At 57.5% G+C, this 21,087-nt stretch overlaps 9 protein-coding genes and 1 non-coding gene across 10 annotated transcripts; 7 read left to right on the forward strand and 3 right to left on the reverse strand.

Moving 5' to 3' along the window:
* Positions 1 to 1,636: 1,636 nt before the first annotated feature.
* On the reverse strand, positions 1,637 to 3,635 carry P884DRAFT_261121 (kinase-like domain-containing protein). Its single transcript, XM_069441526.1, has one exon. The coding sequence runs from the start codon at positions 3,565 to 3,567 to the stop codon at positions 2,095 to 2,097; it is 1,473 nt and encodes a 490-aa protein (XP_069296335.1). The 5' UTR covers positions 3,568 to 3,635; the 3' UTR covers positions 1,637 to 2,094.
* Positions 3,636 to 4,049: 414 nt separating this feature from the next.
* On the forward strand, positions 4,050 to 5,828 carry P884DRAFT_292992 (uncharacterized protein). The gene is made up of 3 exons (XM_069444194.1): positions 4,050 to 4,354; positions 4,385 to 4,448; positions 5,058 to 5,828. Exons 1-3 carry the CDS (start codon positions 4,191 to 4,193, stop codon positions 5,559 to 5,561), a joined length of 732 nt encoding a protein of 243 aa, XP_069296336.1. The 5' UTR covers positions 4,050 to 4,190; the 3' UTR covers positions 5,562 to 5,828.
* Positions 5,829 to 6,772: 944 nt separating this feature from the next.
* On the forward strand, positions 6,773 to 8,225 carry P884DRAFT_203733 (mandelate racemase-like protein; the record flags this gene model as incomplete). Its single annotated transcript, XM_069438520.1, has 2 exons — positions 6,773 to 6,928; positions 7,032 to 8,225. The coding sequence occupies 2 exons, from the start codon at positions 6,773 to 6,775 to the stop codon at positions 8,223 to 8,225; spliced, it is 1,350 nt and encodes a 449-aa protein (XP_069296337.1).
* A 799-nt stretch (positions 8,226 to 9,024) lies between these two features.
* On the reverse strand, positions 9,025 to 9,096 carry P884DRAFT_t117. The gene has a single exon. It is a non-coding gene; the product is annotated as a tRNA-Met (tRNA).
* Positions 9,097 to 9,190: 94 nt separating this feature from the next.
* On the reverse strand, positions 9,191 to 10,112 carry P884DRAFT_261125 (cytidine deaminase-like protein). The gene has a single exon (XM_069441527.1). It carries the CDS (start codon positions 10,092 to 10,094, stop codon positions 9,591 to 9,593), a length of 504 nt encoding a protein of 167 aa, XP_069296338.1. The 5' UTR covers positions 10,095 to 10,112; the 3' UTR covers positions 9,191 to 9,590.
* Positions 10,113 to 10,417: 305 nt separating this feature from the next.
* On the forward strand, positions 10,418 to 11,676 carry P884DRAFT_261126 (uncharacterized protein). Its single transcript, XM_069441528.1, has one exon. The coding sequence runs from the start codon at positions 10,462 to 10,464 to the stop codon at positions 11,365 to 11,367; it is 906 nt and encodes a 301-aa protein (XP_069296339.1). The 5' UTR covers positions 10,418 to 10,461; the 3' UTR covers positions 11,368 to 11,676.
* Positions 11,677 to 12,076: 400 nt separating this feature from the next.
* Positions 12,077 to 13,052, forward strand: P884DRAFT_300841 (uncharacterized protein; the record flags this gene model as incomplete). Its single annotated transcript, XM_069444807.1, has 2 exons — positions 12,077 to 12,203; positions 12,301 to 13,052. 2 exons carry the CDS (start codon positions 12,077 to 12,079, stop codon positions 13,050 to 13,052), a joined length of 879 nt encoding a protein of 292 aa, XP_069296340.1.
* A 1,179-nt stretch (positions 13,053 to 14,231) lies between these two features.
* Positions 14,232 to 17,052, forward strand: P884DRAFT_270777 (glycoside hydrolase family 81 protein; the record flags this gene model as incomplete). The annotated part of the gene is made up of 5 exons (XM_069442379.1): positions 14,232 to 15,680; positions 15,756 to 15,900; positions 15,989 to 16,376; positions 16,479 to 16,903; positions 17,036 to 17,052. The coding sequence occupies 5 exons, from the start codon at positions 14,232 to 14,234 to the stop codon at positions 17,050 to 17,052; spliced, it is 2,424 nt and encodes an 807-aa protein (XP_069296341.1).
* Positions 17,053 to 17,100: 48 nt separating this feature from the next.
* On the forward strand, positions 17,101 to 17,586 carry P884DRAFT_36233 (uncharacterized protein). The gene has a single exon (XM_069445853.1). It carries the CDS (start codon positions 17,190 to 17,192, stop codon positions 17,499 to 17,501), a length of 312 nt encoding a protein of 103 aa, XP_069296342.1. The 5' UTR covers positions 17,101 to 17,189; the 3' UTR covers positions 17,502 to 17,586.
* Positions 17,587 to 18,922: 1,336 nt separating this feature from the next.
* On the forward strand, positions 18,923 to 20,272 carry P884DRAFT_278612 (kinase-like domain-containing protein; the record flags this gene model as incomplete). The annotated part of the gene is made up of 2 exons (XM_069443203.1): positions 18,923 to 18,973; positions 19,007 to 20,272. The coding sequence occupies 2 exons, from the start codon at positions 18,923 to 18,925 to the stop codon at positions 20,270 to 20,272; spliced, it is 1,317 nt and encodes a 438-aa protein (XP_069296343.1).
* Positions 20,273 to 21,087: the final 815 nt, after the last annotated feature.

Consider the following 21,087-nt stretch of genomic DNA (forward strand, 5'->3'; position numbering starts at 1 on the left):
CGCAGCTTCAGACACCTCACCGGCGATGTGTCCGGAGAGTTTTCTGTAACGTTCTGGTCCATTGTGTGATAAAGAGAATTGCCTATTCAGGCGATGTGAATGGTGTGGAATACGGCGATGTCTACAACAATAATTAGGCGCTGCGCGAAAGCATCAACATTCCTTATTGACCAATGGTGTGGGACAAAATAGAGTTTAAATCTTTCAAGGCTTGTTAAAGTCCAGGTTCATCATGCCAACAAACAAGCCGCTCGAGAACGACGACGTCCCATGAATCTATCTGTGCTCGGGAGCCACACAGGGAGCCACACGCTCCATTGGGGCGACCGGCACTTGGAGGTCATTGCGGCTCTCCCACCTGCCGGGCTGGCCACAACTGCCGCCGGCCTGCAGTTCTTCTGGAGATGGGCCTGACCTGAATCAGGAAAGAAGCAGCGCTGCGACGACTAGCAAGGGATGACCTGTCAACTGAAAACTGCTCACCTTCTACGGGGCCCAAGCTCAGAAATCAGGCCACAACACCCGGATTTGCCCTGGTTGCGTCTGAAGTTGTGAGAAAAATCTCGATCGTGCCTGTATCGACATGGAGATCGTTTGTGCTTCGAATTTTCTCAATATCGTTTTCACTTGATGTGAGTAGCACTGATTCGAACCGACATGCGCTGTACACGCTATTTCCAGGATTAAAGTTGAAGGGAGCTCAGATAAATGGCTCTGAGCGCTGCAGACTCCAGAGAGGAGCAATAATTCCAGTAGGCCACGCGCCGAAGTGGAGGTTACCTTACCTCGCTGAACACAAAGGAGCCTGAGGCGAGAAGCAAGATGTGAAAGAGGCAACTGCCGCCATATCCATGAGGCTCGAGAACAGCCAAGGCAATTAACTGAATGTTGATTGAGACTACCTTGAGTTCGGGCCATCCGGTCTCAGCTTATACATTTTCCTTGCAGCATTTGCATCGGATCGTGGTGCAGAAACCTGCATGGTGGTCTCGTATTGAAAGTGAAAAGTGAAGGGGGACCAATTGTTCCAAACAGGGAAATGCACGAGTCCGGGACCAAGGAGTAAGATATGGACGGATGATATCACTCTTTATATAATGGCTACCTATATGATTATTGATGCACTACGTGTCTGTGGACGCGTCCTTCATGTAAGGTTAGATAAGATAAGCCCTATGGAGCCTACAAACGGTAGGTTCTTTATACCTCCTGTGTGAATGGTGACATCCGTTTCGGCAGCTATATTCACGCACCTGTATATGCATGGGCAGCAGTGGCCAGTTCAACCGGTGAAGTGCTGCGTCAACGCAACCATCAACGCTGCCAAGCACCATCTTGTACATCTTGTACATCGTGCCCGACAAACGTGGGCCGCGTTTGGCAGCCTAATCGGCAGCTTTGCCGTTCACGTAAGTACATCCGGTGGTAGCGGCCGGTTCAACCGGTGAAGGCCGCCTAATATGGATTGATCTGTGCTACATCGATGTAGCCATCGAATTGGCAACCTTTTTGTCGTTTCAAGAGGCGAACCTCACTTCCATGACACACGGCATTCCATTTTGGCGCCACAGGGGAGACAGGGAAGCCATGGCGGAGCGTGAAGTTGCTTTGAGGTTTGGACGTTCTCATTCTTTTGCCAGGGAATGCCTATAAAGCTCGTGAACATCCCCTTCCAATCAAGAGCCTGAGAATGGAATGCACACCAAGCAATCTCTCTGACAAGCTTGCCACGAACTTCTTCGATTCTTCGCTTCCTGCTCCCTCTCGCTCCCGAAGGTCGGTGACAAGAATCCTCGCCATGTGAATTTTTACGCTTCGGGTGTACAGCTGTGGGCATTACAAGAAGAGCTTGAGCAAGCCCTGTGATGGTGCCAAAGAGAAAAAAGAAGTGTGCGATAGCGGTAGTGGAGTCTCGTCGACAACCGGAACGTTTTACTACTTCACTGATTGTGACGGAGAGGCTGGGGGTGTTCGCGAAGGCCCAGGTAATGAGGTACCATACCGTCTTGTTTGGAGAAATTTATTGATCTCCTCACAGGAAACAGGACGGACGGCGGATTTGACGCAAGTGAGGTTGATTGGGAGGATTTCTAGTTAAACGATGGGAGAGGGGCGTCCCGACAAGGCGGCAATGACATCGCTAAGGGGGATTCGTGGACAGCGATATGTAGTAGCCAGCGCAACGCTCCTCAGCAGTTGCTCTTGCTCGTCAGCGCAACAGGCATCCGCCATGGCCAGCAAAATTTTTCCGAGGGCCCAAATATCGTTCTGTTGCTGCGCCGCGATACTCCACGACAGTGGATCTTTCTTGCTCTCCAGCATCTCCGGACAGAGCCACTGACGAGTGACGCCTCCGATGCCGCTGATATCGATCAGCACTGCGTCGGACTCGCGACTGAGGACAACATTAGAGGGCTTCAAATCCATGTGAGCTAGCCCGTGGTGGTGCATTTCAGCAAGGGCCGAGGCGATCTGGAGCGCCCACTCGCGCCAGCGCTCTCTGGCCTTAGGGGTTGGCGATTTTAATACGCTTTCTAGTGTGCCGTTTGGGTGGTACTCAAGGAGGAATCCGCGTAAGACGACAGGATCGCACTCTTTACCGGGTTGGGTGGTCTGGTATGGGTTCTGCGAGACAACGGCCGCGATAAGCTGGACAATGCGGGCTGTGGTGCCACGAAACATGTCCAAGTTCCGCAGCTCCTGTTCTAGCACTTCGGTGTCCCGAGGGACATAATGGGCTCGCTCGATCTCCTTATAGACGTACGGTGTCTCGTCGCCGTGAAGGAGCACCTTGTAGACGGAGTCGCCGTTTAGCTCTTCTTTCTCCCGGATTTCAGAGAGCCGTCTAGCGGGGATGCCATTACTACTATCGTAAACAGGGAAGCGGATTCGGAGCGGGTCCTCCAGGGTGCGGACCCAGAGGTGGCTAATGATAGAGGCGTACTCGCTATCTACGCTTGGCTGTATCGTATAGGGCAGCTTGACGCTGTCTGGACTGGGGTCAAGCGATAGGATAACCTCGGTAACCGTGTCATCTAGGAGTGGGATCTGGCGGAAATCAATACAGCGGCAGAGGTCCTGGAGATCGTTCCGTCGCTTCATTCCCTTGGCAACGATTGGGCGTGTGCCATCCTGAACAACAGTGCCGGAGAAGGTAAACTTGAGGTGCCACTGGGAGCCAGAGGAACGTAGAATGAGTTTTATCCAGCGCTTCTTGCCACATGCGCTGTCGGCGCTGTACGTCCTCGGCAAGAACTCGATGACTAACGGTTCTGTGGCCGCTGGTTCCGGCAAGCCCCAGGCCCAGCGCGCGGCAGAAACCAAGAAGTGGCGAATGCTGCCGACAAATCCCAGGGTCAAGGTCATGGCCATCGTGGAGGGATCGGATCTGGACGTGTGTGGAAGACGGGTTGAATTGGCAAAATCGTCGGTGCTGTCGGGTGTGTTTCTCGGATTCGAGGTGGTCACTACATTGACTGATGTGATGGCTTGCCTGCAGACCTGGGCACTTAAAACCGGGCTGCTATCTTTTATTGGAGCGGACACGAGAGAGAGAGGGAAAAGCATATACAAAAGTGTCCATGCCACACGCCGGACGGCGACAAGAGCAGAGAGGGCGGGCTCAAATCCCCCCACGACTCGTCGTCTGGTCAAAGGCGCAGCATCGTTCCGTCCCAAAATAACGTTGCAAACCAAGCAGGAAGCAAACAACCGCCTGGCAACGCCTCAAACTTGGGTGGCTGCCGGGATAAATCAGGTGGGGCGCCACGTCCCGTGACCTTGGGGCTCGGCTGAGGGATGTCCAGGGCGCAGGCAGCAGCATTGGCGGCCAATTGGCCTCCCGAGACGCGGCAACAAAAGCAAACCTGTGAGAGAATCATGCTGCTTGACAGTCATCCCCATCCTGCTCACGGTTGAGTGAGCGAGGCGTGCCGTCACAGGAACGACGAGAAAATTGCTCAAACTTGTTCTCAATATAATGGCAGATTCATTCTAGCGATCGTCGCTCTGATAACAGTCATCCCCCTCCTGTTCACAGGCTCGAGCAAGGGAAGATCGGGCTCCGGTCCCGCAGTTCCTTCTTAGCCCGGAGGGCGCTGATCTCCGGGCGTTAGCCGCCGGCGCTTCACGCCGTTGGCCGAGCCCGACACGATGAGTTCAAAATAACCCCAAACCCTTCGGACCCTGCCATGGCAACGAGCCCCAGGCAAGATACACGAAAACATACCCAAGGGACTCCAATGCACTACGGCTCGCTGCCCGGCGCCGCCTTCACCAACGCGACCGCAAACCCGGCTCACTCTACCCACAGCTTCGGCTCTGCCGCACGTGTGGGAAACTGGAATGTCCGCCGGTATCTGAGCAACTAGCACGGTGAGGATAGCCTCGAGCATGCCGGGTGGGTCATCTGCCAAGAGGACGTCGATGCCATGGAGGTGCTCCGCAGGGTGAGCCGGGCGGAGGAAGAGGTGTGGACATTGGGCGGTATAACTGGGAGTGCCCAAACGAGGAGGGCGAGTTTGCGGAGCAGTTTCAGGCGTGGGCGGAGCCGGCTGTTGGGCCAGTCGTGCCTCTTGGGTGGTATACGCCGAAGAGCAGCGTGATGTCCCGGGGGTTACTTTGCCGTCGTGGACGCGGACGCGTGGGGGCTGGGCCTACAAGCGCGACTACAACGAGTCCCACAGCAATGACTGGTGCGGGGCGTCCCGCACCCCGCGCCTCCATGCACGTTCCGGGGTCCATCGGTTGGTCCCGCGGTGGGGTTTTGGTCTTGGCGCCAACGCCTTCCTGTTGGCGGGCTGGTCTCTCCATCGCTCTGCCGAGCCGCAATCTCTAATGGCCCATCATGTCGTCGCGCCTTGCCGCCCGTTTCTCGTCGAGCCACTGCTGGGGGCTCCGACACACATGTGCTTGTGGCAGTGATTAGTTCAGCCGGTGAAGGCCGCCCAATACTCGCAGCGCCCTTATCGTTTCGCACCCATCGCAGCTCGTGCAGGACACGGAAAGTCATCCCATCCCTTCCCTCCACAACCGCCTACATTCTAACCCAACCCCAGCTTGCCCTCCACCGCCCAAGCATCTCCTTCCCGGTGCTCAGAAACCCAGAATTCCGTGCCGCCGGCACCGCCGTCCACGACCTTCTCCACGCCGACCGCATCCTGATCGGCTCCTCCCGCACCCCGGCCGGCCACTGCGCCGCGGCCGCCCTCGCCTCCGTATACGCGAGCCGGATCCCCGCCTCCCGCATCCTCACGACCCACGTCTTCAGCTCCGAGCTCGCCAAGCTCGTCGCCAACGCCATGCTCGCCCAGTGCATCAGCAGCATCAGCTCGGTCGCAGCCGTCCGCGACGCCACGGGCGCCGACCCGCGCATCGGCGGGCAGTTTCTCGGCGCCGGCATCGGTTTCCGCGGGAGCTGTTTCAAGAAGGACGTGCTCAGCCTCGTGTACCTGGCCGAGACGCTCGTGCTGCCCGAGGTGGCGGCGTACTGGCGGGCGGTAGTCGAGATGAATGAGTTTGCTAGGGAGAGGTTTGTCGCGGGTGGTGAGGAGGTCGAATAATACCCTCGCGGGGAAGAAGGTGGCCGTGTCGGGGTACGCGTTCAAGAAGGACACCAACAACACGCGCGAGTCGCCGGCATTGGGTATCATCCGCGAGCTGCTACTTATATATATACCATTGGTTCGTAAAACGTTCGTTACTCGTTCATTAGACAGGCGGTTAGGGCCTAGTTAGGGCCCGATCAGATGCCTAACCAAGCTCCTTCTAGCTAACTAGTATATATCCTATATAAAGGCCCTTATTAGTATAACTCCTATATCTTTCCCTTCTTTCTCCCTTAAGGTAGTTAAATAGAACATTATATACAGATGTCACTACCAAAAGAATTGGCTCACCGCCGAATCTAGCCGGCAGAATGAGGGCGCTAGCACAATTTGTAGTATAGTGGGTCAAGCCACTAAACCACTATAGCAGAAGCGCTATAGATTTGTGTTAGCGACTTGACCTTCTGTAACTTTAGGGACTCTTCATGGTTCGTGCGCAATGTATGGTACAAGGCAGTTGTTATCTACGGCAGGAGCTTAGACCACTTCTTCGCATTTACACGGAACCCACACCTCAGGCCTCGAGTTTACTGTGGTAGGGAGCCAAAGTTTCACCCCCTGCCCAGGTACCGACCAGGGCTCTCTCGGAAAAACCTCTTGTGCCTCTACCACCAGTTTTTCCTGCCTGCGCCTGCCTGTCAGGCCCCCTGTTGATACCCAGACAGGGGGTCAAACTTACCCATCATACGTAGTAGTTAACCCGACATGCCTGCCTAACGACAATTAACGACAATGATAGTGGGGGATTCTTGAGGCGGAACTCGTGGCATCCTCGCGGCTAGTGACTGGAGGCGCTAGCGGCCATGATTTATCCATCAATCACAGGCCGTGCCTTTTTCCCGGACAGGGATGGCCTTCAACCCCGCTATGCCCCTCATTCCCGGTCTCGGGCCCACGCCGCTCAGCATCGGGAGCGGATGGCCAGTGTCACGACGCCGACTTGCCATGATGATTACCAGACTCGGAACGATCCCTCTTAGTGAGGGAAATACTTGAGGAAGTCAGACACCACCGCCATCACCACCCCCCTTGCTTTTCTCTTCCTCAACCGTCGAGCGACCTCCCCCCTCCCTCCCTCTTCCTCCTCTTCCTCCCACCCTAAACACTCCTTCCAACAACCTTCGCGTCTTCGCATTTTCCAGACAAGAGTAGGCAGAGCAGCAGCCATGGGCGAGATCACCATTACCGGGTGGACAACGCGCGATGTTCGGTTTCCCACTTCGCTGGACAAGACGGGCTCCGACGCCATGAACGCGGCGGGCGACTACTCGGCCGCCTACTGCATTCTGGAGACAGATTCCTCCTACACGGGGCACGGCATGGTAACGAACCCTTCTCACTTCCCATTCCCCTTCTCGTTTTCCTTTCCTGCGCGCGCACAGGCTCTTGACGTTCTTGCACTTTTCTTTCTGACACTCGGGCCAGACCTTCACCATCGGCCGAGGCAACGACATTGTGTGCGCGGCCATCAACCACGTTGCCGAGCGCATCAAAGGCCGCACGCTCTCGAGCCTGGTGGCGCACTGGGGCCGGACGTGGCGCCACCTGGTCAACGACAGCCAGCTCCGCTGGATCGGCCCGGAGAAGGGCGTCATCCACCTGGCCCTGGGCGCCGTTGTCAACGCGCTTTGGGACCTCTGGGCCAAGACGCTCAACAAGCCCGTCTGGCGCGTCGTGGCCGACATGACGCCCCAGCAGCTCGTCGACTGTATCGACTTCCGCTACATCACCGACGCCATCACGCCCGAGGAAGCCCTCGCGATGCTGACCGAGTCGGAGGCGGGCAAGGCCGAGCGTATCCGCGACGCCGAGAACAACCGGGCCGTGCCGGCTTACACCACCAGCGCCGGCTGGCTCGGCTACGGTGAGGACAAGATGCGCGCCCTGCTGCAAGACACGCTCGCCAAGGGGTACCGCCACTTCAAGCTCAAGGTCGGCGGCAACGTCGAGGCCGACCGTCGGCGACTGACCATCGCGCGCGAAATCATCGGCTACGACCGCGGCAACGTGCTCATGGTGGACGCCAACCAGGTCTGGTCGGTGCCCGAGGCCATCGAGTACATGAAGCAGCTGGCCGAGTTCCGACCCTGGTTCATCGAGGAGCCGACGTCGCCCGACGACGTGCTGGGCCACAAGGCGGTGCGCGAGGCGCTGCGGCCCTACGGCATCGGCGTGGCCACGGGCGAGATGTGCCAGAACCGCGTCGTCTTCAAGCAGCTGCTCATGGCCGGCGCCATCGACGTGTGCCAGATCGACGCCTGCCGCCTGGGCGGCGTCAACGAGGTCCTCGCCGTCCTGCTCATGGCCAAGAAGTTCGGCGTCCCCATCGTGCCGCACTCGGGCGGCGTCGGCCTGCCCGAGTACACCCAGCACCTCAGCACCATCGACTACGTCGTCGTCAGCGGCAAGCGGTCCGTGCTCGAGTACGTCGACCACCTACATGAGCATTTCCGCCACCCTTCCGTCATCAAGGACGGCTTCTACCAGACGCCGACCGAGCCCGGGTACAGCGTCGAGATGAAGCCTGAGAGCATGGACCGGTTCGAGTTCCCCGGCGGCGAGGGCAGCTGGTGGAGGAGCGAAGAAGCGAGGCCGATATTGGAAGGCGAGAAGATATAGAGCGGGGTGGGCTTGTTTTCAGTTGTTCCGGGTTTTGCTGATTGCTTGTATCTCCTCTACTTTCTCTCGTGAGCATTATAGATATCTAGGGGTGGGAAAGGCAAAAAGAGACAACCTGTACGGTATCTCAGGTGCAATAATGAGTACACGCGTACGTGACTCAAACTAGATGACCAAGCGGCCTAATAGGGGGGCAGTTGGCCTATCAATGCAGTTGGCCAGGAGTCAAAGGGATTGGATCTGTTAACCACGGATCCGAACTCCTTTGCGATTGATCCGAGAAGCAAACTACCGATAGCGCCATTTCTCCTTTGCCCGGAAAACATTCTCTTTCGAGCTGGCCGCTTCGTGGATCTCGGCCAAAGAATGAACTCACTGCAACAAACAACTCCATGGGCAGCTTGCAATGGAAAACACTCCTAACCACCTCTCCCTCGCCTAGGTAGATAGGTGCCTGGAAAAGGAAAGAGGAGGTAGGGTTAGGCTCCCTCATTAGAAATGCGGGCCAATAGAACTGTGTTTAAAAAAGCCAGCTGACCTGACCATGATACCGCCTGTTTAATATATACAAAGGGGCAAGTGGAGGCAGTCGCCAGATCACGTTGTAATGCAGCATGACAACCTCATAAGCCACGCGCCTGGCTTTATGTTAAAAATGAACTAAGTATACACCCATCGAAGAATCAATCAAAAAAAAATATTTAATGAATCAGAGGCCGGCGCCCTGGAACATGTTGCTAAATAAAGTTCACGATCTCTGAACCTTGGTGCGAGGTTGAGAGGAAAAAAATAAGCTAGCTAGCGGAAACTCGTTTCGATCGAGTGACCTCCGGGTTATGAGCCCGGCGCGCTTCCTCTGCGCCATTCCGCTTTTGTTGCTATTATTAGTTGGGGAGAGCCAGGAAAGTCATATCAACGCAATTTCCACCCACAAAAGGTTAAGCTTTCCCACAACACAAAGACGTCGAGGAATCGTGCAAATGCTTCCCTTTAATGTCCAGGGTCCTATCCCTTGTCATCTTGATATTTGCAAATTAACTAAAAGTAAACTAGTTCTGGTATTGGAAAGCATTCAAGGTGCGGTCCCTTGCAATGTCGAACCATGTGATTAGTCCTGCATCTGAGCGCTGTGCGGCGTCCAAGAGTACTGCCGCCAAGCCGCGAGTAACCTTGGCACCCTCGGAAGAGAGGGCACACCTGTACTCCGTATCATCTTGGGGGGAGAAGTCAGAAACCCCATCAGTCCCAGTATCCCTTAAAGTCTACCCACTCCCTCATGGACGCCGAAATATGTGCATCTCTTCGGCGCCAGCATCGGCCTGCCTACACACATGCTCCGCACTCGGGCGAATCCTGGCTCAGTCGTCACATCTTGACGTGACCAGCAGTGGCGACCTCCAGGATCTCTTTCTCGAAACCCTTGACATGAACGACGGGTATCCCCGCGGCTTCGAGGGTCCGCTTCCCCGTGTTCTCGGCCACGAACGTGTCCGGCTCCGTGATGCCCACGTAGACGGCCCGGATCGACCCGGCCAGCCGGAGCACCCTCTCGACGCACGGCAGGTTCCCGCTCAGCCGCTTCGAGCAGGGCTCGACGGTGGTGTAGAGGGCCAGCTCGGCCGGCAGCACCTCCCCGAGGCTCTCCTCGGGGACCCCGTGCTTCTGGGCCAGCTTCATGAAGCAGGTCTGCTCCGCGTGGGTGTTGCCCGGCAGCTCGAGGGTGTAACCTGTCGCGAGGATCTCGTTGGCGGCTGAATCGACCAGGACGGCGCCCACGCGGTAATTGGTGGGCTTCGGGGGCGACTTTTGCGCTTGCTCGAGGGCGAGCCGCATGTAGCCCTCGTGGTCGCCCGGCGAGATGGCGGTCATGTTTTTTTTTTTTTTTTTGGTTCTTTTGCAAGGTCGAGATGTACAATGTGGGAAGAAGCAGGTTGGGCGGATTGGGGCCTTATTCGTACCGCATATATTTGGAAGGTTTGCGCGGGGCCCCAACACTTGTATTTCCGTATTCAGTGGTTACCGTAATCAAGGACGGATAGGGTAGGTCCTCTAGCCCCACTTCCGCACCTTAATTGATGCGACGACGCGACGACGCGACGCGTTCCGTGTTCCTTCATCGATCCCGAGTCGAGATTCTGCTCGAGCTCGGCGCGACGCCTTCAACGCCTACCTCAACGCCTACCTCCTGATCTCCCCTCCCCCCCCCCCCCAAAAGACACGCAAAACAGCGCCAACAATGTCTGCGCACGACGATCTGACCGAGGGCGAGCCACCTGCAATCGACCCGTACGAGGTGCTCGGGGTCGAGCGCACGGCTTCGCCGGACGAGATCAAGTCAGCATACCGCAAGAGAGCGCTGAGAACCCACCCGGACAAGGCGCCGGAGGGCAAGAAGGAAGAAGCCAAAGAGAAGTTTCAACAAGTCGCGTTTGCCTACGCCGTCCTCTCCGACCCGGCCCGCCGCAAGCGCTACGACGAGACCGGGTCGACCTCGGAGGCGGTGGTCGACTCGGAGGGCTTCAGCTGGAGCGACTTCTACCGCGAGCAGTACCGCGACGCCGTCTCCGAAGAGGCGATCGAGAAATTCGCCGCCCAGTACAAGGGGTCCGAGGAGGAGAAGGACGACATCCTGGCCGCGTACGAGGAGTTCGAGGGCGACATGGACGGGGTGTACGAGTCGGTCATGCTGAGCAGCGTGCTCGAGGACGACGCGCGGTTCCGGGAGATCATCGACGCCGCCATCGCGGCCGGTAGGGTGCCGCGCTTCGACGCCTACGTGAGAGAGAGCAAGAAGTCGAGGCAGGCCCGCGTCAAGGCCGCCAAGAAGGAGGCACAGGAAGCCGACGAGCTGGCCAAGGAGCTGGGCGTCTACGACAAGCTGCGCGGCAGCGGCAGCAGCAGCGGCAGCGGCAGCGGGAACAAGAAGGGCAAGAAGGACTCGGAGGCCGCGCTCGCGGCGCTCATTCAGCGGAACCAGGCGTCCAGGGCGAGTGCGCTGGACAAGCTGGCCGAGAAGTACGGAGCTGTGTCCAAGGCGGGCAAGGGGAAGAAGAGGGGCGCGAAGGACCTGGAGGAGCCCGATATCTCTGAGGAGCAATTCCAGGCCATACAGGCAGGCTTGATGAAAAAGAAGCGCAAGTGAGGGGTTCTCCTCTGGCTTGGCTCGGCGTCTTGGGGGGGCTCTGTTGGGGTGTTTCTGGGTTTGGTGCGATTTTTCTCTTCTAGAGTCTTTGAGTGGCTCGGGGTTTCAGGGTCTGGGGGTTCGGAATGGCGTATAGGCGACTCGGATAGTGTTTGACATCGAGACACGGTTTGAGGGTTCAGAATCATACATACAAGTGATGGTAACTACTGCGTTACATTGGTGTATATGAGAATTCGGGCCGGCTTTGGTGATCGACATGTGACCGAGCAGACACCAAGTACGTCTTATGGAAATTAGCTAATCACCTACTTCATACGACAAGACGGAAGTCGACTGACTACACTATGTAGCAGTACTCCGTAGTGTAACTAAAAGTGAAGAGGGAGGGTCTGCGAGGTTGATACGTCGGTATTAACCCCAACCTTGTCCCACTTACCCTATTGGGCCACTCGCAAGCGTCACCTGGTCAACGCGCACAGGGCAAGCCTGCATTGCTGCCTCTGTTTTGGGGGGCGAAGCACCTACGGGGCATCTTTTCCGTAACAAGTTCCCACAGCGCAATGGCGACCGTGTGCGCAAGGCAAAATTCTCCGTCACCACGCGCGGAACATAACCGCTCTTCGCGGCCAATGACAATACATCAATAGGCTCCACCGGATTCCATGAGAAAAGGCCGCAAACTAGGTCACCCGACACGAAAGATGCCATGACCGACGCGACAAAGCCTAAACCCTACCCGCAGTACTGCTTCCACCTGTCGCCGACCATCAATCGCTGGTGCCATTTCCGGATCAGCGACATAGTGGCCCTCAAGAGTCACCCGGGGTTTCGGGGTAGGTATCTGGTTGAAACCAGTCGAGCGGTCGCCTTCCGAGGTCTCACGGCACCAGGCACCAGGCACCACCCACCAGGCTAACCTCGACCACTCAGGCCAGGATGTCTACTTCTACATCAACCACCCGGTGAAATGGGTGCGCATCTCGGGCATGGTTGTCGCCGCCGACGAGCGCGAAACGAGACACTTCTACGTGATCGATGACGGCAGCGGGGCGACTCTCGAATGCGTCGTCAATGTCGCGCCTCGCACGGCGCCGGCAGCGACCGCCACGGCGACCACGAACTCCAGCGGAATCGCAGGGTCGATTCCAATGGTCGACGCACCGATCGACGTCGGTCACGTATTAGACATCAAGGGCAGTGTAGGCATCTTTCGCGGCAGCTGGCAGATTCGCGCTGAGAAGATCGTCCACCTCCGCTCGACAGAGCAGGAGGTGGCGTTCTGGGAGAAGGTCGCGCAGCTCAAAACCGACGTTTTGTCAAAACCTTGGGTTCTGGATGAGAAGGAGGTGAGGAGATGCCGGAAGGAGGAGGAGGAGGAGGAGAAGGAGGAGCAAGGCCGTCACGGCGGCCGTCGCCATCGGAGCGCTGGTGAGAGGCGCGGCAGCAAGCGCGGGGGGGAGACTGGATTGGAGAAGGTCAAATCCGGCCTGGAGAAGGCAAAGGCGCCTCACACAGAGGAGGCGAGGGCGCTCTATGAGGATGCTGAAGGCAAGAACGGACGTGAGACCAAGACGCTTGCAAGGCGGCCGATCAGGGTCACGGGGTTGGAGAAGAGGAAGTCGGCCAAGCCTGTCACAAGGGTTATTCCGATGACGGGCAAATATGACGCGCTGGGACTGTGAATGTGAGGGCTTAGAATCTCACGAGATGCCTTGCCTGATGCCTGTCTCACCTCGCCTCAGCTTGTCCGTCCGCACTGCAAGTTTCAAATTGGTGGGCTTTGACGAGCACCCGTCATTGGTCCTGCCTTGTCTCCCAAAATTGAAAAAAAGCCGACGCGAACCACCGTTATGGTTGGCTGAAGCAATCTGCATGCGTCACGTCTGTCTTTTACCAAGTCGCCATTACCTAGCCAACTTACCATAACTGTTGCAAAGAATCCTGGACCTAGCCAGAAGCCGGCCACTAAAGAGACTGCCAGGCGAAGTCTCATTCTCTGAACTTGTCGAGACTTGTCATGCTCCTTCGGACATCCTCTGGACCCTCATCCATCCAACCCTCCATCTCAGCAAAGCGTGCGCAATTTCGGCTCGGGCGCCTGGGTTCTGTCCCCATCTAGGTTGCATTGTATTCCTTCAAAATCCGGCTCCAGTTCGGCAATCCATGTCTACCACACCAGAGTGCCGCCGACACGGGACGTCATCGGGACAGGCGATGAGGGAGCGCCTGCCTCACGGGTTGGCCAAATGGTGCCGACACGGGGTTGCTACTCGGTGCTTGTTGGGTCCACTTGCGAGCAACTTCCAAGGCGCGCGTTCATGGAGCGAGACCCGGCGCGCGAAAAAGCGTTTAAAGGAGGTGCAATCCCTCTCTCTCTCTCACACACACACACTTGAGATAGCGGACATCGTCAATGACCGAGCCCACATAGAACTCAGTGATATATTCGAAGCAATTACCACGAGCATTGAGTATCACATATTACGGTCCTCTTACATTTACCCTTGCTGGCACGCAACGTTACATATTATACGCTCTCTTTACTTGAGTCCCTGGCTCCGTCTCTTTCTATCTCTTTCCATTCAAGGTAAGGACATGAGAACATATGTTGAGTTGCAACACCGAGGGTACAGGATGCCACCGGAACTTTCATTTCAGGCCATAGGGCAATCTCATATCCGGGAGGAGAGCGGGCTTGCGATGGCAGAAGCTACGGCAGATGAAAAGCCCCCCGGGGGGGCCCTCGTCTCAAGCCCACTCCGAATGGGGAGAGAGGCTCAAATATATCGTCGGCCCACGGCTCGCCTGGATGTGAATGTTGGATCAGCAACGCTTCGGCATGCCTGTGTAGAGTCCTCACGATGGGCCGGCCATGGGAAGTGGTGTTTACGCTGCTAATCGCTCTGCAGGGCGTCCTCTCTCTCCCCACCCGGGTCATCAGGAGCCCAGGCGCATCTGGCACGGCCTGGATCGTTGCCAGCGCGAAACACGCTGCCGGCGGTGTTATCCCACCCATCCTTGAGACCGCCAAACGCGTCACCCCGGTGTCGAATTTGACGACTTCGGTCCCAAAGCCGACTCCTTTGCTCGTCACAGCTTCCGCTGTTGCGAGTCTGCACTTGTCGTTGCCCACCGGCGCCGTCAACATGGCCGGCCAAGACATCTTCGCCGATCCCATTTCCACGGATGCGCCACCTGCCACATTCGGCAAAAAGGGGGATCACCCCGTGCCGAGACTGGGCGTTCGGGGCAACGGCCCATTCGAGACCAACAAGTTCTATGGCAGCCTGCAACTCGGAGCCCAGACCTCCCCGGTCTTCCTCCACCCGTACTCGGTCCTCTGGGCTCGAGGCGGGGGTTCTTCTAAGAGCTGGGGGCTGGCAATCTCGCATATCGAGGCCAGCCAGAGAGTCTACGGCGAGACCAACCAGTCGACGGGAGCTGCGGAATACTTCCTCAACCCCGTGGGGATCCATTCCGTCTGCCTCTCGGCGAAGGAGCTGGGGAATGACACCGCCCTCACCACCGAGGAGCTGACGGACTTCTCCGTCCGGGTCGGCCTGCGCCCGAGCGCCGAGGCGCCGCCCGCGGTGCAGTTCCCCTTGGTCCAGGGGCTCGGCTTCATCACGGCCATCTACGACGGCGCAACCCCCGTGTTCCAGACGGGCGAACGCTTCAAGGCAGTGACGCGGGCATCCGGGGACCCCAAGGACGGGGTCGTTAAGTACAAGCTCGAGCTCGAGTCCGGAACGACCTGGCTGGCGTATGCGCACCACACCGAGGGCGACCCGCTGGATCTGGAGTCGACCGACACCGGGCTGGCTCAGGCAAAGGGGCCGTTTCGCGGCTTCATCCAGGTGGCTAAGGACCCGGGAGACGGCGAGAAGGTGTACGACCAGGCCGCCGGTGCCTACGCCACCGGCGTCCAGCTCTCCGGGTCCGTCGACGGCGCAAGGGGGACCTATACGTTCTCGTTCAAGAAGGCCGGCATCGAAGGGACCACGCTCGTCATGTTCGCGCTGCCTCATCACGTAGGCTCCTTCGATGACGCCACCAAGGCTAAAGTGACGGACCTGAAGCTGCAGACCACGACTAAGGGAGTGGGAGCCGCCGTCGTGGCCGACTCCTGGACCATGGTCGAGGACGACCTGCCGACAAACATTGGATTCCTGCCGTGGTCTCCCGGGGCCGGGAGCGCCGCCAACATCTCGGATGGCACTAAGCAGGCCATTCACGGCGTCGCGCAGGCCGAGGTCTCGCAGGACATCAAGCAGCTGTCTGACGTAGACTCGATGTACTTCGCCGGAAAGGTGGGCTTGGAGCAACACAACCCCCCCCCCCCCCCCCAAAGGGGGCTCGCGAGCGCATATGCTGACGATGAACAGGCGCTGGCCAAGTATGCCACCCTCGTCCTGGCAATCCGGGAGATGCTGGGAGATCAGGCCATGGCGCAGACCGGGTTGAATCAGCTGAAAGAGGCATTCGCCCGCTTTGCGCAGAATCAGCAAAAGTACCCGCTGGTATATGAGAGTAAGTGCCCTGTCGCCGGCCAGAAATGTCGCTTCCGAGAATTTCGAGGGGCTCCGTTAGAGTGACTGACGCCGCCACAACAAACAAGGTGCCTGGGGAGGCGTGGTTTCGTCCGCCACGTACGAGACGGGCGACACCGGGCTCGACTTTGGCAACACGCTCTACAATGACCACCACTTCCACTGGGGCTACTTCATCTACACGGCAGCCGTGATCGGACATCTCGACCCGTCGTGGGCGGAGGAAAACAAGGCCTATGTCAACACGCTCGTCCGCGACATCGCCAACCCCAGCCCAAACGACCAGTACTTCCCCCTCTGGCGGTCCTTTGACTGGTACCACGGCCACAGCTGGGCTCACGGGCTCTTCGACGCGCTCGACGGCAAAGACCAAGAGTCCAGCTCGGAAGACACAATGCACACCTACGCCCTGAAGCTGTGGGGGTCTACGATTGGTGACACGAACCTGGAAGCCCGGTATGGCCCCCTATCCTTCCCTCCTCTCCTCTCCTCTCCTCTCCTTTCCTTCTTCCTTTTCCAAAACCATCGCTCCTGACATCTTGATTTCCCCCCAACCAGCGGCAACCTCATGCTCGCGGTCCAGAGCCGCTCTCTCCGGTCCTACTACCTCTACACCTCGGACAACACGATCCAGGACCCCAAGTTTATCGGAAACAAGGTGGCCGGCATCCTGTTCGAGAACAAGATCCACCACACGACCTACTTCGGCAACAACATCGAGTACATCCAGGGCATCCACATGCTGCCGCTGCTGCCGCAGACCCCCTACGTGCGCACCCCAGCCTTTGTCCGCGAGGAGTGGGAGACGTACTTCAGCAACGGCCGCGCCGACGCCGTCGGGGGCGGCTGGAGGGGCGTACTGCTGGGCAACTACGCCACCGTCGACCCAAAGGGCGCCTACGATTTCTTCGCCAGGTCCGACTTCGACAGCTCCTGGCTGGACGACGGCGCCACCCGGACCTGGTATATGTGCTATGCTGCCGGTGAGTACCCCCCGTTCCGTTCTGTTCCGTCTACCCTTCACCTAACCCACCCTGCCTCCTCTGGCTTCCGACACCTCCCGTTCCTCCTTCTTGTGAGATCGTGCTGACGGCCGGTTGTTGCCCTGTTTGTAGCGTTGGGCAAGCTGTGAGCGTTTGCCCGTGACGGGTCGACTTCCGCATGTCGTGATCTCTGCCGGACCGCGCCAGCTACGTCCTTTCGCTATTTGGTCACACTTTCGTCGACTTTTTAGATCATGTCAGCTCAAGTTTGGCTACGCTCTTTGTAATGCGACAGACTGGTTGGAAACTTAGGTTTGGAGCCTCGTCGTTTGTTATTAACCTACACGTTCTTAATCCTCTCTTCTGTAGTTTTCTTCTGTCGTATGTTACTTACTTTTTGAATACATTCGCTGAAACGGGCCTGTCACTTTTGCTGCTCATCCATTTCGGCACCAAGTTCACAGGCAGCGGGAGCCAGCCGCTTCCTCTCCCGCTTCTCTCTCTTCCTCTTTTAAGCATGTGGGATTCAGTGGATTTGGGGAAGGACCAAAACAGCGTCTTCCATCAAGGGCTGAGTTACCAGAATGCCGAGGTATAGATTAATGAACAACTAGATGGGCAAGAACCTTCTGGCAGGTCATGCGCCGCGAACCAGCCGTGTTCATCCGCATCGCGACCACATGAGCAGCTCTGATGAGTCACATTCAACCCTCGAGTCCGGTCAACAAGCCCTTCGGATCCGATGCTCAGCGAGGTTCTTGCTGAAGCTATTGTCGCTCCTTCCCGACTTGGACGCAAGGGCTAGCTAGGGTTAGGGCGGGTGGCTCTAGGATTCGGCGTAGGCGTTTTTTTTTTTTAAGTCTGCTGTTGTGAGGTGACTGGAGCAATGGAAGATGTGATGGCGATGAAGTAATCCCGGATGATGTGAACTTTCCAGGCAAATATCAAAACGTCCCCGGTCTTGTAGCCATGTAAGATTACGGAGTGTATATGGAGAAATCGCAGATTCATGAGGCTTTTTGTTTTCTTTGCATTTAAGGTACGGAAGACTTAGCGGGTACAACCTAATCTCGCAATTTCCCATCGCACTTGCCATCATCCGCCTACAAGTAGGGGCTGACAGGGCCGATCCGACCCACCATCAGGCATCACTGTGCCGCGAGAGAGCATCCGGTTTGCGGGGGTTGTTCCAACCCTGATTTGCCTAGTATCTACCTTAATTCCTAGTGTTGCGGAGAGGATCCTTTCGTCTGTCTCAAAACGACCGAGGGTGCCCGACACAGCCAGGCATCGCAGTCCCTGTGGCTTCTTGGAGAGCGACTGGGAGAACTTTCGCAAAATCGGGGTTCGGTATCCATGCCCAACCCTGGATCAGCCTTCCAGCAATCATCAGCCCTGCGTGTCAGGAACCCGTTCTTCTCGCCCTGCACCCTGAGCTCCTCACTCACCGCATTCTCAGAACAGCGTCGTCTCCCATTGGGCCGCCAACCTTCTCGTTGCGAGAACCGGGCGACGCCAATCGAGTCCTGCGTTCGACAGGCGTCTCTGCCCGCTGTTTGGCCTAGCGCTGGCACCGAATTACGCTACAATTTCCCGGCCAATTTCGTCCAACGAGCAGCCGCGGCAGGGCGCTACCCGAGAGCAATGCGAAGTCCGCCAGCAGTACGGCAACAACCCAGAGACTCACCTAGCCTCGCCTTCTTGAGGCTCTCTTGAACCTGACTTCTCTTCTTCCCAATTTCCATGCTCGCTTCCCTGTCACCTCCTCGGCGACGCCAAGTCCTGGTTGAATGTGTCACCATTTTTTCTCTTGTTCCTGGTCCGGAACCGACAGACTGCTACTAATTCTGTACACGGACTCGGCCCAGTCGGTAGTTATACTCCCTCGACCAACCCTCGCCCCTCCCAGCACTGTTCGGTTCCGGGCTGCTCGGACGGCCTGGTAACCCTTGTAACCCTCCCCCCCCCCCCCCCCCCCCCCCCAACCAACACCCGGTTCCTTCGTTCATCTCGGACAAGATGTCGTTCGAGTCGAACGGCAGTCAGTCGTCTCAGTCGCAACCAATCCCTGTGAGTGACTTCCTCAGCAGCCGGGATGATCAGCACTTCGTCTGGGACGACGCCGACCGGGAAGTCTCTGACGAATGGCTGGAGCCCGTCAGGACAGCCTTGCTTGATCCTAAGAAGCACAAAGTGTTCCACCACTGCAGCAAGGAATACCTCAAGCCTCCTAGCCCCTTTGTGCAACAGGGCCCAGAACTCGGCGAGTCGGGATCGACCATCGTATACAGAGTCACACCCCCGGAGGGCCACCCCTATCGGCGGCCGCTGGCGCTCAAGGTCATTGTCTGCAAGGAGAAGACGCGGCCACCGGGACCAGACAGCAAGGCACGCAGTAACGCGCTGAAGGAGGTTAAGACCATGTCTTCGCTCAGGCACCCGCACATCGTCGTATACGTGGCGTCCTTTGAAGACTACTGCATCCAGACCCGGGAGATTGGACGCCGGCCCAGAGGCAGAGACAGCACCACCCTGTTCAGGGTCAACCAGCGGATCAAGAAGCACATACTCGGCATCGCCATGTACCCGCCTGCCGTGTGCAACCTGCACACCCTCATGGACGAAGTCTTTCAAAACCCCAGGGGGTCAGACGGGATCATTCCCCATCTTCACACGTACTTTGGCTGTCTCGCACAGGCGGTAGCGTACCTCCACCGCAAAAGCGTGCAGATCCGCCACAAGGACATTAAGCCAGACAACATCGTCATCGACGACTTCGGCCTGCCGGTGTTGACCGACTTCGGCCTGTCCAAACACTTCGAGACCGGTCAAGACTCGGTGGGGCCCACTCCCAAAACCCTCAAGTACGCCGACCCGGAAGCGATGCACGAGGAACGCCGAGACGAGCGCTCCGACATCTTCTCGCTTGGCTGTGTCTTCCTCGAAATGGCCACGGTGCTCCTCGGCCAGCCGCCCAGGTTCGCCGAAGACCAGCTGTCCGCCAATCGCAACGGCGACGGGCACTCCGTATCCTCCTCGTCGGGCTCCGGCGGGGCATCGGAAGCAGACTTCAACTACTCCGAATCCCTGCACAATCTCGACGCCTACCTCACCACCCTCTCCCGCCTGTCGCGGAACGTCATCGCATCCGAACCCGCCCGCGAGCCCTCCATCCACGCCGTGCTCGCCATCTTACCGCATATCCGCCGCATGATGTCCGAGACGCAGGCGAGCCGGCCCCGGGCCCACGAGCTCTACCCCTGGTTCCGGCACCTGTACGACGTCTATGACGCACCAGGGCCCTGTGCCAACTGCGAGGAGGAGAGGCGCTCAGGGAGGGCCATAGCAAGCAGCCGCCGGAGGAGTTGAAGCCGCAGCCCGACATTGAACCGGAGAGGGACCGTCGCTGGCGGGTCGCAGCCGCTGATGAGGAGGAGAATGGCGGCGTCAATGATCACTGTGAGGGTTGCCATCCCCACCTCCCAACCTCGGCAGGGCCCGTACGGAGGCGAGCTACGGGGTTGCACGCGGATGAGGGCCTGGATTCAGATTAACATGCGAGGCTAGGAGGGATTTTTGTTTGTCTGTCTGAGTTTTATATGGGTGCATGGGTCCGGCTGTTAACTTAGAGGAGCGATACGGCGCTGAGTCGGGTTTCAGGAGTTGTTGTTTGGTGCTGCACTTGATTTTCATTGTTATCCATGGCCTGGCTGCCCTCTCTCTTTTTCACCTTTGACCGGGTGAGCATTGTTCCGTTATATACCACTGAGCGCCGAAAAAGCGAGCATGCATATTGACGACGGCGATAACGACGACGGCGACGACGACGACGACAAAGTTGATTGGGGCGATTGGAGCTTGGTTAGTTGGGCGTGTTAGATGCTCGCGAATTGCGCATGAGATAGGCTCTTGGGGATGCATCGAGGTCAAGAGATACCACGGGGGAAGCGCGTATCAGTTTATCAGAAGCTTGCGAGCGGCTGCAAGCAAGCTAAGTCCTGATAACTTCCGAGCTTAGAGGCTAACTAGAAGAGAGAAATTTCGGATGGTCACGAATATTGCCCTGACGGTATTGCAGAGTTAGAAAGAAGAAAGGAAAGGCTACCATAGGAATGTTGATAGTACCCTTGGGATCTTAGAATTATGTTTTATTTTGTTTTCCTTCTTTTCCTAGTAACTACAAT

This window comes from Thermothelomyces heterothallicus, assembly GCF_042370625.1.
Source record: "Thermothelomyces heterothallicus CBS 202.75 unplaced genomic scaffold P884_scaffold_16, whole genome shotgun sequence".
Lineage (NCBI taxonomy): Eukaryota > Fungi > Ascomycota > Sordariomycetes > Sordariales > Chaetomiaceae > Thermothelomyces > Thermothelomyces heterothallicus.

What these genes read in the sequence shown, in the direction of transcription:
- P884DRAFT_261121 (XM_069441526.1), bottom strand. Translation starts at nt 3,567, where the DNA reads ATGCTTTTCCCTCTCTCTCTCGTGTCCGCTCCAATAAAAGATAGCAGC.
- P884DRAFT_292992 (XM_069444194.1), top strand. Translation starts at nt 4,191, where the DNA reads ATGGCAACGAGCCCCAGGCAAGATACACGAAAACATACCCAAGGGACT. An exon ending in GGAAACTGGAATGTCCGCCG is followed by an intron (nt 4,355 to 4,384) that starts GTATCTGAGCAA and finishes CGGTGAGGATAG; the next exon opens with CCTCGAGCATGCCGGGTGGG. An exon ending in CCATGGAGGTGCTCCGCAGG is followed by an intron (nt 4,449 to 5,057) that starts GTGAGCCGGGCG and finishes ACCCAACCCCAG; the next exon opens with CTTGCCCTCCACCGCCCAAG.
- P884DRAFT_261125 (XM_069441527.1), bottom strand. Translation starts at nt 10,094, where the DNA reads ATGACCGCCATCTCGCCGGGCGACCACGAGGGCTACATGCGGCTCGCC.
- P884DRAFT_261126 (XM_069441528.1), top strand. Translation starts at nt 10,462, where the DNA reads ATGTCTGCGCACGACGATCTGACCGAGGGCGAGCCACCTGCAATCGAC.
- P884DRAFT_36233 (XM_069445853.1), top strand. Translation starts at nt 17,190, where the DNA reads ATGCGACAGACTGGTTGGAAACTTAGGTTTGGAGCCTCGTCGTTTGTT.